This window comes from Plectropomus leopardus, chromosome 13, assembly GCF_008729295.1.
Source record: "Plectropomus leopardus isolate mb chromosome 13, YSFRI_Pleo_2.0, whole genome shotgun sequence".
Classification (NCBI taxonomy): domain Eukaryota; kingdom Metazoa; phylum Chordata; class Actinopteri; order Perciformes; family Serranidae; genus Plectropomus; species Plectropomus leopardus.
In genome coordinates this window covers 21,061,357-21,073,886 of record NC_056475.1, presented here as the reverse complement: position 1 = coordinate 21,073,886, position 12,530 = coordinate 21,061,357, and the positions used below count along the sequence as shown (strand labels likewise).

General features: G+C 38.0%; 1 protein-coding gene across 1 annotated transcript; it reads left to right on the top strand.

Moving 5' to 3' along the window:
- The first annotated feature begins 2,018 nt into the window (after window positions 1-2,018).
- tmem135 (transmembrane protein 135) lies at window positions 2,019-10,934 on the top strand. The gene is made up of 15 exons (XM_042499757.1): window positions 2,019-2,185; window positions 2,696-2,823; window positions 4,269-4,361; window positions 4,581-4,614; window positions 4,716-4,781; window positions 6,632-6,678; window positions 6,771-6,812; window positions 6,907-7,083; window positions 7,173-7,242; window positions 7,355-7,522; window positions 7,828-7,891; window positions 8,031-8,107; window positions 9,489-9,587; window positions 9,698-9,765; window positions 9,929-10,934. The coding sequence occupies exons 1-15, from the start codon at window positions 2,048-2,050 to the stop codon at window positions 10,062-10,064; spliced, it is 1,407 nt and encodes a 468-aa protein (XP_042355691.1). The 5' UTR covers window positions 2,019-2,047; the 3' UTR covers window positions 10,065-10,934.
- The last annotated feature ends 1,596 nt before the right edge of the window (window positions 10,935-12,530 follow it).

Below are 12,530 nucleotides of genomic sequence, written 5' to 3'. Positions count from 1 at the left end.
AGGAAATACTGATAATATACAAACATATTCTAGTCACTCTGCTTTTCTTTCTGGTCACTCCCCTCATTCAGTTAGTTAAGTATGATCCCTGAGCCTTCTATTTCTGACAATCCCTACGAATCTCTGAGTACGATTTGCACCGCAAACACAGCAGTGATGTAGTGTAAAAACGTCAGAAAAAGTGTCCTGTGGTCTTTCATTTTTATTTTCTGTTATATGCTCATAGGTCACCAGGGTCAAGTCTTTCTCAGGAGTCAGTTATGTTTACTTTTTTCTTTTATTGTTGTCTTGCAGCAAAATTTGACCCCACTGCCCCTTACAATCGAGTCCATCAAAAGAGCACATTGTTCCACAAAATCACCAGTAATTTACTCTCAGTCAGGCCCCAGCACAGCCCTTTTCTGTGGGATGGAAACCTCTGGAAATTCAATTTGATGCCTGCTGGCTAATTTCTATATTCTAGAAATTTAATTAGAGTAATGATTAGCACCCCAGCTGAATCTAAACATTTAGATCCCCATGCCATTTTCAAGATTGTTTGTGGCTCTGTAATGTTTATCGCTTTTATTTTATATTGCAGTCAAACAAAAGAGACAAAAGACACTACGCTACACTCTACACACAGCAATAAATGAGAAAACCATCCTAATGTCACAAGCCTCCACTTGAGTACCAACAGCGTCACTTTTTTTGTACAGCAATGGTTAACATCTTGTGTCAGATTAAGGGTGGCCTAATCTGATTCCAGATTTAGGCATTTAGTTGAAGATTTAGGCAGATTTACATAGCCTGTTTAGCTAAAGCTCTATTCACAGTGAGCAGGTGGGGAATTGAACCTGTGATGTCTGTAGCATTGCGGTAAAGAACCTCTAACATCTTTTCGCACATTTGTATGTGGGGCCCATGTGGGTAGTAAATGGGCCCTCTATGGGACTGTACATGGGTTTCATAATGCCCCCCTTTACCAATGGCCGACATTGATGGGTTTACCCAGGTGGGTCCCAGATAACATGCCCATTTTGGGCCGATAGGCAATTGGTACCTAGTTAGCCCAAGAACAACCCACGTGTAGCTCATGTAGTAAACTAGTACTGAAAAGCACTTTTAAGGCTGAATCTTGTTTCCAGATCAATGTTTTTGAATTAATTTAAGTAATGATTAGTGATCATTTAATTCATGGTTACACTAAGCTGTAAGGCCATTCTACATTCATTCATGAATTTGTTGCCATGAATTTAAATTATAAATTTACCAGTTGTCCTTTTCATTTGTCCCCATTTTAGGATATATGATAGGCTACTGATGATTAGGTCAGTAACAAATGAATATCTTACCCTTTAAAACCTGCATCAATATCAGTTTTCTTGTGCTGTGTTCAGTTGACTTTCACAAATTTTTGAAACGTTAGTAAACTGGTTTCTTTCCAAAACATGGGAAAAAGGCAATCAGCAACTTGACATTAAATGTCTGACAAATTAAAAAAAAATAGCAAAAGGTGACAAGAGAGAAAATCATTAGAAAAGTATCAAATAACTTGAGAAAAAAAAAAGACAAGGTCATTTGTGCAAAAAACCCCAATATAATTATAACTCTATTACAATTAGGTTACTTTTAAAAAATATTTATATTTATCATATTTATTATAATTCAGCTTTTTTTACACGTCATTTTTTGTCATTTCAGTTAATTTTCTTGTATTTTTATTTCGAATCAATGTCCTGTTTCAGTTTCATGTTTCTGAAAGAAATCAAACCAGTTTGCTCAGGTTCTAAAGGGCTAAATCAGTATTTATTCACAGAGAACCAATAAAGAAAATATTTGTATTTTACGAGGGGCTCACTGTTAAGCAGTGGATACGGATTATAACTCGATGATCTTCAATAAACCATTGACTCATGATATATAATATTTGAGTTCCAGTGCCGACAGCGCTGTGCACGTTCACATCTCTTTTGCGTGGCCTCGCTCCCCTCACAGTGAACGCGCACGTCAGCGCGTACCCGCTGCTGGCTGTCAGTGCACAGACCGTACACTGTATGGTTCAGATATGGCGGCTTTCAGTAAAATACCGCACAGCTGCTACGAAATCGGTCATACGTGGGACCCTTCGTGTGTGCAGTCTGCTGTGGATGTAGCCAGGGGGGCTCTGGAGGTCTCCTTTAAAATATACGCCCCTCTGTACCTGGTGAGTTGTACTGTTTGACCTACAATGTGTGGACTTGTAGACTCTGAAGCTAAAGTTAGCTAGCTAACCAAGTAAGGCTAACTAGTTCTGAGATAAAGTCTTTAAGATTAACTTGACACGTCGCTAGCTTACTTTCGGTGACTAAGTCCAGGTTCTTGCACGTCTATTAACTCTAAATAAAGGCTAAAATCAATGCAGGCGCTACATTGCCCCTTAAAATCACATCATGATTCTCTCACGATTATCTCTGCTAATCATCATAAATGTTAGTCAAGTGAAAATTACCTCATAGGATAGGCTAATGCTGTCCGACAAATTCCAGAATCAACTCGTTTGGCCAGTTTTTGGTGCCTTGTACGCATACTTTGCTTATCAGACCATTATCCGTTCAAACGTGGAAGTTTTATTCAAGTGCACAATTGTTAAGTTTACTAAACTGTCATGGCACGCTTAGGCAACCATACATGAACATCTACACTTATGACTGCCACTGAACTGTATGTTTCGCAGATAGCAGCAGTTCTAAGGAGAAGGAAGAAGGATTACTATCTAAAAAGACTTCTCCCAGAGATCCTGTGGTCTACCTCTTTCCTCACTGCCAATGGAGGTCTCTACATTGTTTTCTTTTGCATTCTCAGGTTAGTGGGCTCAATCAATGTCACACATATACAAGTGCTGTCAATTACAAAGCTCAGTTGAAATAAAGATGCAAGAGATGCAATGGTATCAAATGCTACACTGATGCATTTAGGGGTCAATGTAATGTTAGTTCTTGTTAGTGTGTGCTGTGTATGCTAAGTCTGTTGTTTCCCCAGTTTTCAGAGTTGCTTAAATGTGCCCTTTTGAGTTGTCTTGTAATAATGAGATAAGATAAGCCTTTATTGATCAACAGATGGAGGGAACTCAGGTTTTGCTGTTGCACAAAACAAGCAAAAGTGATCATATTTATCAGCTGCGACAATGTCGCAAGGGCTTGTGTTGTGTTCACCTTGTGAGTCTGTGCGTGTGAGTCATATTCGAGTTGGACCTGAATATTCAGCTATTTGATTAATCATTATTTGGGTAGGTTTAAGGTTTTCAAAATGGGAATGTGCATATTAGGTTTCTTTGCCTTAAGGTTTTTGCAGAGGACTTATGTTATATTATTATTTTGTTGTTAGTGACTAAAGCACAAACATCTTAAATCTTAGATTAGTTGGAGTTAGTAAAGTCTGCTTCTGATTCGTAGGGCTTTGTCAGGTTATTATGAGTAGTTTGTAGGTCTATAAAACATGTCCATGATAATACAAATTGTTACAAGTTGTGTAATGTCACAAAAAGTGCATAGAAAGGTCACAACTCACCCTGAGTTGAGTCCTTTCCTTCAGCACAAAGCAGCCAAATTTTAGTAGTGAGGACACTTATGATTGCAAATGCACAAGCAAATTTAACAGACCATAACAGATCACTGGATACAGATAATTGTATCGAGTTACTGTTGGAACTTTTTAACTTTGCAAACTATAGAGTAGTCACAATCGCTGTCAAGCTGTCAGAGGCATACCGGGCTCTCCCTCTTCTGACGGTGTTCTGGGGTTGATTATTCGCTGTTAATTAATGCAGAAGCTCTGGAGCCCAGAAAATGGTATTTGGGATAGCCTTTGTCATCATGGCATATTGTAGTCTTAGAGAATCCTGTGGGAGCTGAAACCATGGCATAGGCAGCTTTGAGAACTTTTTCAGGTGTTTATATGTCTGTCTATCTGTCTTTGGAGAGTTTTTTTCAATGCTATAGCATCACAACTGTGCAAGTTTCAGTCGCAACACTTTACCTTGTGCATATTCCTGAACTCCACAGGTTACATTTAAGCTCAAAGTGCTGCACATATTGTTAAATTATTACATTTTAACCAAAGTCATACAAGAAATTGACAAAATGCCATTTAGATCACATTTTCCTTTTTGGATTAAAAACAAAAAGGACAAGAAAGATCCAACCAAAACATAGCTTCCTTCAGGAAAAATAGTCGGTGTGATTGACTCATATTCCAGTTGAAACAAAGAAAAAAGACAGAGAAAAATCTCTGTATATTTCTAACTTTAGGAAACTGCTTGGAGGGTTCTACTCCTGGTCTGCCGGGTTCGGCTCGGCACTGCCTGCGTCCTATATGGCCATCCTGCTGGAGCGCAAGAGCAGGTGAGTTTCCTGTGTGTTTTTGTCAAGATTTTTCTAAGTTTTTTGTCTCTCTGAAAGTCTTTTCCTGTTTTGAATTAATTGGACACCACTGCACAAAAATTACACTTAGTTTTTGGGACTTAAGTTGTCGGAGACATCTCAATAATCAGACTTGGCCTTGTGAATATTGATTCTGTGTTTATTGAGCATCTATGTGTCTCCCTTTCTACCCCCCATCAGGAGAGGGCTGCTGACAATATACATGACAAATCTTGTAAGAGCTCCCCTGTCCATTCAAACTTTATCTGTTATACATTGAGATTAATGTCTGCTTTTGCCTCACAATGTAAATGTGACATGTATTCTTGTTGTCAGGCCACTGAGACTTTGTTCCGCATGGCAGTGACACGAGGCATCATCAAACCCATCAAACACGGTGAGGTAAGATGAAAAGGAGGTTTGGATGAGCTGACAGTAAAGGAAGCTAAAGAATGGGGCCTCCAGGGCTCAATAAATATAACATACATTCACGTGCTTCTTGGATAGTCCCATTCCCTGAGTTGTGAAATTGTTTTTCCAACTACGGTGTGTTCATGGGCTTTTAAGTCATAATGTAAACATGGAAGCTACAAAGAAGATGTGTTGTATCACTTAAACAACAAGATGACAACTGTTTCAAGTATTTGTGTGACGATGAAGAACAAGCAAAATTCTAGTTTTACCTGATTTGTTATCAGGGTTAATGCTAGAGATGTCCCCATCACGTTATTTTGCCCCTGATTTGAGTCATTTAATGCTGAGTATCTGGCAATACAGAGTCTCGATCTGATATTTGTATTCTTAGATAATACAGCTGCACAGTGCACACTTTAAGTTGGTTTCTTTTAGGTTACTTTTTAAAAATACCTGCATCCAAGCTGTTCGTTGGTGTTTTTTTTTAATCTACTAACCTATCATAGTTATTTATTTATTTTACCAAAAAAAAGTATAAAATGACAAACCCTTCCTTTAATCTTGTTGGCCTCCTGGCTGTCCTGAGGGAATGTCTTTTTGTCCCTTTAAGATTCCAGTTTTTGTAGTAACTATTCAGTTACATGAATGATCTCTACTCTGTTGAGTGTTTATTTTCATCATCTGCACATCTATTGGGCAGATTACAATTCCTCGATAAATAAACCATGTTGGCTTTTTGCTCGCGGGGCTTTTGTTTCACTTTGGAGTGGCGAGTGTGGCTGTAGTGACCTGTGCATTGGTCTCCTCTGCTCTCTATGAGCAGGGTGGAAAATGACTATGTGTTACAGGCGAAAGCAAAACACTAGACTCTCACACTGAGTTGAAATTAAACAAGTGCTCATAACTTAGGTCAATAACATGAATAAACAGTTTCATTCTGTGTTTTTATTTATGGCGCATGGTGTTTCCTGCTAGGCGGGTTCCCGCTAGTTCAGCAGAGAGAAGAGACAGAGAGCTTTGTGGAGCAGAAGTTATGAAGGCTGCGCTCAGAGTTGCTCTGCATTAAGTAAAAGTGCAACAGCTGAAATAAAACAAAGGACCGGATGCTCTTTAAATATTCCTGATCCCAATCAGTCAAAAATGGCTTGATGAGCTCCTGATCTGATGTTTGTGATCTGATCGGGATATCCCTAGTTCCCTCAGAGTGAGTTGTCAGATGTTTATTTAAATTGATTGATTTAAATAAATTGATTTTATTGATTTAAAAAACAACATAGTGCTCTCCGCATTCTCAAAGACATCTCTAATTTAAATAATACAATAAAATAATAATAGACTATAATAAAAATAGGGAAAATAAAGGGGAAAACAAACAAACAAAAAATGCACCATCCATATCAAAAAAGGCAGATACGTGATGAAAAGTGATCGACTTGTGCTGTTAGTCTTTCTATGGGTAAGACAGTACAAGTTTTGCAACGCCACTGCTTGCTAGTCACATAGTTGAAGCCAGATTTTCTCAGGGACAGTGTTTTAGATGGCAAGCTCAGTATGAAGAGGCCTGGATCTGGGGTTATTTTCAGTTATTTATTTTTTTTTGCTCAATTCCTGTGCAATATTGCACTAGAATTTCGAGGTCTTTAGGCATGCCAGATGTTTATTAATAAACTTGATAGAAGTTGTGTCAATTGATGATTAAATGTATATCATCATATCTGTAGGCGTTTTAAACCAATAGCAAATGTTGAACATAGCTCCAGTGTCTGGAGTCCCATGGCCAGATACTTATGTGTCATCTGTTGTCCTGATGCCCTCTTTCTGTGTCTGCTTCCCAATAGGTGCTCTTGTTCTGCACAACTGCATCACTCTTCATGTTCTTCTTCAGGTCAGCTTCTTACAGCAGAATTTGAAACATTGATCACTTGATTGAGACTGAATGTTTAGAGTTTGAGTTTAACTTTGTGTTTAATGCTGCAGGAGTAAAGATGGTCTCAAAGGCTTTGCATTCTCCGCATTAAAGTAAGTTGTCCCTGTTCCCTGTGATGCCTTTATTTAGATTGACTGATGGTGTTTCCGTAAAGCTCACAGATGTGGTGTGTGTGTCCTGTCACAGGTTCATCATCGGGAAAGAAGAGATTCCTACACACTCTGTTTTGGCAGAGCAGGTCTACATAAGGCCTCCTGAGAGGACAGCTGCTATAGAGACGGAGGACTCACAGGCGTCAGCAGAAAGGCCGAGCTCCAGGGGCAAAACTCTGATAGCCTACACCAGGGAACTGATAGAATCCTTGTGAGGGAGTACACACATTTACACTGACACAAAGAATTGTACAGAATGCCCTGTATTTATTTTTTTATTTATTTTTTTAATTAATCCAGATGCAAAAAGGGGCCAAGGCACAGATGTTGTAAACATTACGAAGACAACTGCATTTCCTACTGTGTGAAAGTAAGACATTCCTGTTATGATTCTGGAATTATAATACTCAAGTTCTGTATAATTATCTACTAATAACGCAATATTAAATGTTGTTTTTTTTTCATTTTCTTTCATTGTCCAGGGTTTTGTCAGGATGTTCAGTGTTGGCTACCTGATACAGTGTTGTCTTAAAGTGCCTTCAGCGTTTAGGCACATGTTTACTAAACCATCACGACTCGCCTCCCTCTTCTACAACAAGGAGAACTTCCAGCTTGGGGCCTTTCTAGGATCTTTCGTCAGTATCTACAAGGTACTTTTCATCCTTGCTGTTTTTTTCCCTTGTGACATCTCTATTGTTTTTCTTCTTTCTTCTGGTGGTTTTAGATAGGCAAAAATATTCACAAACAATTGTGTCAAAGTGTTGTATACCAGCTGTGCAGCAACATTTCTGTCTCCCGACAGACACATTGATTTGTCATCTCTGATTTCTTGAATTTTCCTCACATAATTGGTTTTATGTTCACTAACATTTCCCATCTTTGTCCTATCTTAGACCCTCTCATGTTGTCATGTGAGTGTATTTAAATTTTTGAAATGTGTTTCTCTTTCACTCAGGGAACAAGCTGCTTGCTGCGCTGGCTGCGTAACATTGATGATGAACTCCATGCACTGATAGCTGGTGAGACAGATTTATGTAAACTGTCAAACAAAATCCTCGTAGAGCAATCCTCCTCCTGTCTCAGCTGATGTCATGTCATGTCTCAGCTGATTGCATCTGTTCAACAATTGTCTCTTTGTCTTCCTCCTCGTCTTTCAAGGCTTCTTGGCTGGCATGTCGATGTTCTTCTACAAAAGCACAACGATATCCATGTATCTCTTCTCTAAGCTGGTGGAGGTAAAAGAAAATCTCTGAAACAAGTGATGGTAATCGGTTGAAAGAAAATTACATTGTAAAGAAAATACACACACCCACATTGATCTGTCATCTCAGGCATTGACAGTGTTTACTGTACATCATAAAAACAGAATCCACTTTTCAAATTAAAAATAAACAAACACTAATATGTAAAACATGTCAATGTAAGGGTTTGCTGATAAATACCACATTTTTGCCATAATCAAAACACATCTCCAGGCATGTACAAGTATGTTTCATGCATCCAAGAGATCAGGTTACTGGGGAATTCCGAAAATCCTTTAACATGCTCTGTAACCTGGTCACTGTAAATCTGGTTTTGCATGCTGCAGGTCATAATCAGTATTATTCAACTGGTGATGTGACTACTTTTATTCACACTAGAGCCTTGCAGAAATGTTATGGACATGGCAGAAGTTCCTAAATTAGCATATTGCCGGAAAATACAGATAATAGATTTAGATTGGGCTGGTGTTTAAATTATCAAAGTGGTTTGATATTAGGACATACACTTGAACAGGCTGGGATACCAAATTGTACCTCTAGGTGTCACGTTTGACTTAGAAGCTGTCTCTGAATGGATAATTAGTGAGAGAGATCTTAAATTAGAGTGCAGCATCTCCCATGACTCTTCCTGCAGTGTTTACATTGCCTCATCTATGTTTTTTGGCTCACCTCTTTTGTCAGCCTCAAATCCAAAATGTTGCCATATCTGCGTACTATTAAAGACTTGAAATTGGCTTCAAATGTAAATAAATGTATCAGGTCAGAGTTACTCTCATTTGATGCAGCTGAGAGGCGAGCCAGCACGGAGCCCCCTACAGGAAGCTGCATACATTAAAAAAAGAGCTGTTGATCTGTTGAGATGAACGTTAAAAAAATGCACCTGATGCACTTGCAGTTTAGACACAGGGTCTGCCATGTCTCGTCTTTTTACCCTTAAAAGAGATACAAACTCTTTATCAAAGAAACACAATGTGCACATTTCTTAGCCTCTCCTACCTTTACTGAAATGTGATGGTCTGCATGTTACCGGCCTTGGCTTGGCAGTAAATTGCACACAGCTTGTCAAGCACTAGTGGCTCTGTCACTCTGTATATAAACATAATATTATGTTAATCACATTGACATTGCTTATTACTAATGCAATACATGTTAGATTTAGTGCTGTGACTCAGTCAGAACAGATTAATGATGTACCTTCTCTCAAATCACACCAGTTTTAAGCTCTTACAGAGAACCAGCAAAACTAGAAATCAACTTAACTCAAAGGACTTGCACTTTAGTGACATGTTACTGTACGTCTTCTTGTATTGGACAGTTTATCGTTAACGGCACATGTAATAATCTCTGTCCTTAGACCATGTACTTCAAAGGCATTGAGGCCGGACGGTTCCCTTACTTTCCTCATGCAGACACGGTCATATATGCCATCTCCACTGCTATCTGCTTCCAAGCTGTAAGTCATAAAATACACAAACATGCATGTCTACCCACATGAATATTCTTCACACTTTATTTGTTTTTGCTGAGTAAGGATATAATGTGTGACTCATTACTGTTACACAGGCTGTGATGGAAGTGCAGAACCTCAGGCCTTCATACTGGAAGTTCCTGCTGCGTCTAACAAAGGGCAGGTATGTACATGTGGTGTTTATGCTGTCAGCTTGTCAAACAGTGTTTCAACAATTTAATATAATTCTGTGTTTTTAGATTGTCAATAATTGCACTGTTTCTGTCCATGTTAGTTAAAATTGTAATTTTCATAATACAGAGATTATTTTCTGTCTCCCGTCCTAGGTTTGCTCTGATGAACCGACAGTTGCTAGATGTGTTTGGGACTCAGGCCTCCAGGGACTTTAAAGGCTTTGTGCCCAAACTGGACCCTCGTTTCATGACAGTGCTTCCACCCGGAGCAGACATCCAACTGGGTTGACTTGGGATCAGGCTCTGAGAGGGGCTTTCAGGGTTACCTCATCATGAAATGGACAGTTCGGCTGCTCTTTCTGAGTAATTCAAGGATTTTTTTTTTAAAGGTGTTATAACACCTCACAAGTGGTGGTGATGTGTTATAAGAGTGGATAAGCTTTGGGGGATGTAAAAGCCTGAGATCTGTCCAAAGCAGGGCGCCATGAGAGTCAAGTGTCGTGCTGCACAAGCATATTCACTTGCTGGGATTGCATTAATACAGGTAACTGGTAAAATTAATGAAATGTACTAATACAACTATTTTGAAGTCCTAATGAAATCCTTAACAATACTAGATTAATACTACTAATAAGAACACCATCTAAATGATTTATTTATATTTTGTCAAGTTGTGGATTTGCATTTTACAAGGTGACACTTACTTGTTCAACAAGATATGGATGGTGGTAGTACAGTAGATAACCTTTGAATAAACTCTAAAATTAAATTATTGGGGGAAAAAAAGATTTCACTTTGGCTGCGACAACATTGTTTTTATCCTTCAGTCGTGACGTTTCTTCATTTTGCAAGTTACCTGTAGATTTGTTCTGGCTGAACTTGGTTTGGTTATTTCACAACAGAGGGTAAAAACTCGCTAATCTTATTGAAACAGGCACAGTGATACCTGATTTTCTAAATGAAGAGGAGAAAGAACTTGTGAACATGACTCCCTGGTCATTTCTGAATGTGTACTCTACCAGTGGGATCTGATGACATATTTGATAATGTAGCCTTATTAATGAGAGATGTATTCAGATTGTTGTCTGTGATGTAAAAGAAAGATGTTGAAAGCCACCATTTTAACCAGTTAATTAAATTTGATTTTTTTTCATGTCATTGAGTTTTTTACATGCATTTGAGGTTTTTTTTTCCCACTCCAAATCTCATAAAAGAATGCTTAAAATTTGACAGTAATGACTGCCAGGGAGTTAATAACCTTTATAGTTATTGTGGTAAAGGAAGAAGCAAGGATGAGGGCGTAGGTTTTGATTTGTTATTGGAGTGAGACACATAAAGCAAGGGTCCTCCCCCAGGGAAATCTGAACTTTGAACACTTTAATTATCTGCATTCTGGTGAATTATTAGGCACCAATTTGTGCCTTTTCTGTATTAGTTTCTGGTGGAAATGTCTATTGTTAACAAAAAATTGAGGCACCATGTGGCAGTTCCCAATATAAGTGAGTATAATGCAGTAAGTCTGTCAGGCACTTTGTCAGGCTTTCAAATATTTATTTTCCTGTAGATCAACTTTTCTTATTTATAGCAGGATTTACTCTTTCCTCCACTTTAATGTCTTTAGTATGAGGAAGTAACTCCATAAATGTACATGTGTTACATACATCAATAATACATCACTTGATTTGAATTGATTCATAAACCTAATTTACAGCAAGATTTCTGCTCATGTTCAAAACATATCTGTGGTCTCTGAGATTTCTAGATTAAAGTTGTAATATTTTCAGAAAAAAAAGTCATTATTATAACAATAATTTCATAATTCCCCAGTCCTCAAGGTCTGGCACATGTCTGCAATCAGATCATTGGTGTCTCTTCAATCTCTAGTTTACAGTAAATGTGCACTCTGTTTAATACAAAGACTGTTCAAATGTCATAAGAAAGAGTTGGGTCAGAGAACAGTCCTCTGTGTTTAAATACAGCCTTTAATTTACAAATGGAGACCCAAGTATTTGTAATGTGATTATTTGCAATGCAAGGGAGCCTTAATTTGCAGATCCATACAATGTAATTCATCGTCTAATTTTAATAACCACTGGAGATTAGTCAAAGTTCTGAACCACAAGATGAATTGTCCACACAAATTTCAAGAAGTTATTGTGACTTTAAAGGTGATGCATTATTTTATTCCAATCTTTGGAAGTGTTTGGGTTACAAATGATATAAGAATGAATTTTTAATGTTCACTAATACAGGCCAAACCCGGTTCAAAGTAAATATTTGGTTGCTTCCCATGAGCTCATAAAATATAAAAAATATTGGCTGCTTGCATTTTAATTAATATTCACTGTCAAGGTGAATTCCATTGCTTAAAATCCACATTGATTGAAACATAGTTTACTGAGGACTTTGGTGTTGCATCACAGTGTTTGCCTGAAGGCCAGAAGTCTGTGAATAAAAAGCACAAAGCTCCATCTGCTTTTCTTTTTGTTTGTTGCTGAGAGATGAGGATATCTGCCAAAACTGTGTTTTTCATTTTTAAATACTTTATGTTTTCTGAAAAGTATGCAATACATGTTTCACTGTGTGATAAATAGTCCCAGTGGTTGTGCAGTTAATGAAATAATGGGAACAGTTCATACATCTGTGATTCATGAAGGATTTCTGTGCTCATGGCAAAATACACTATTGCATTGCACACCATTCGTTATGATCAACTTCATTCCAGATGTGAAAGACTTGCATATAATTGTGCTGT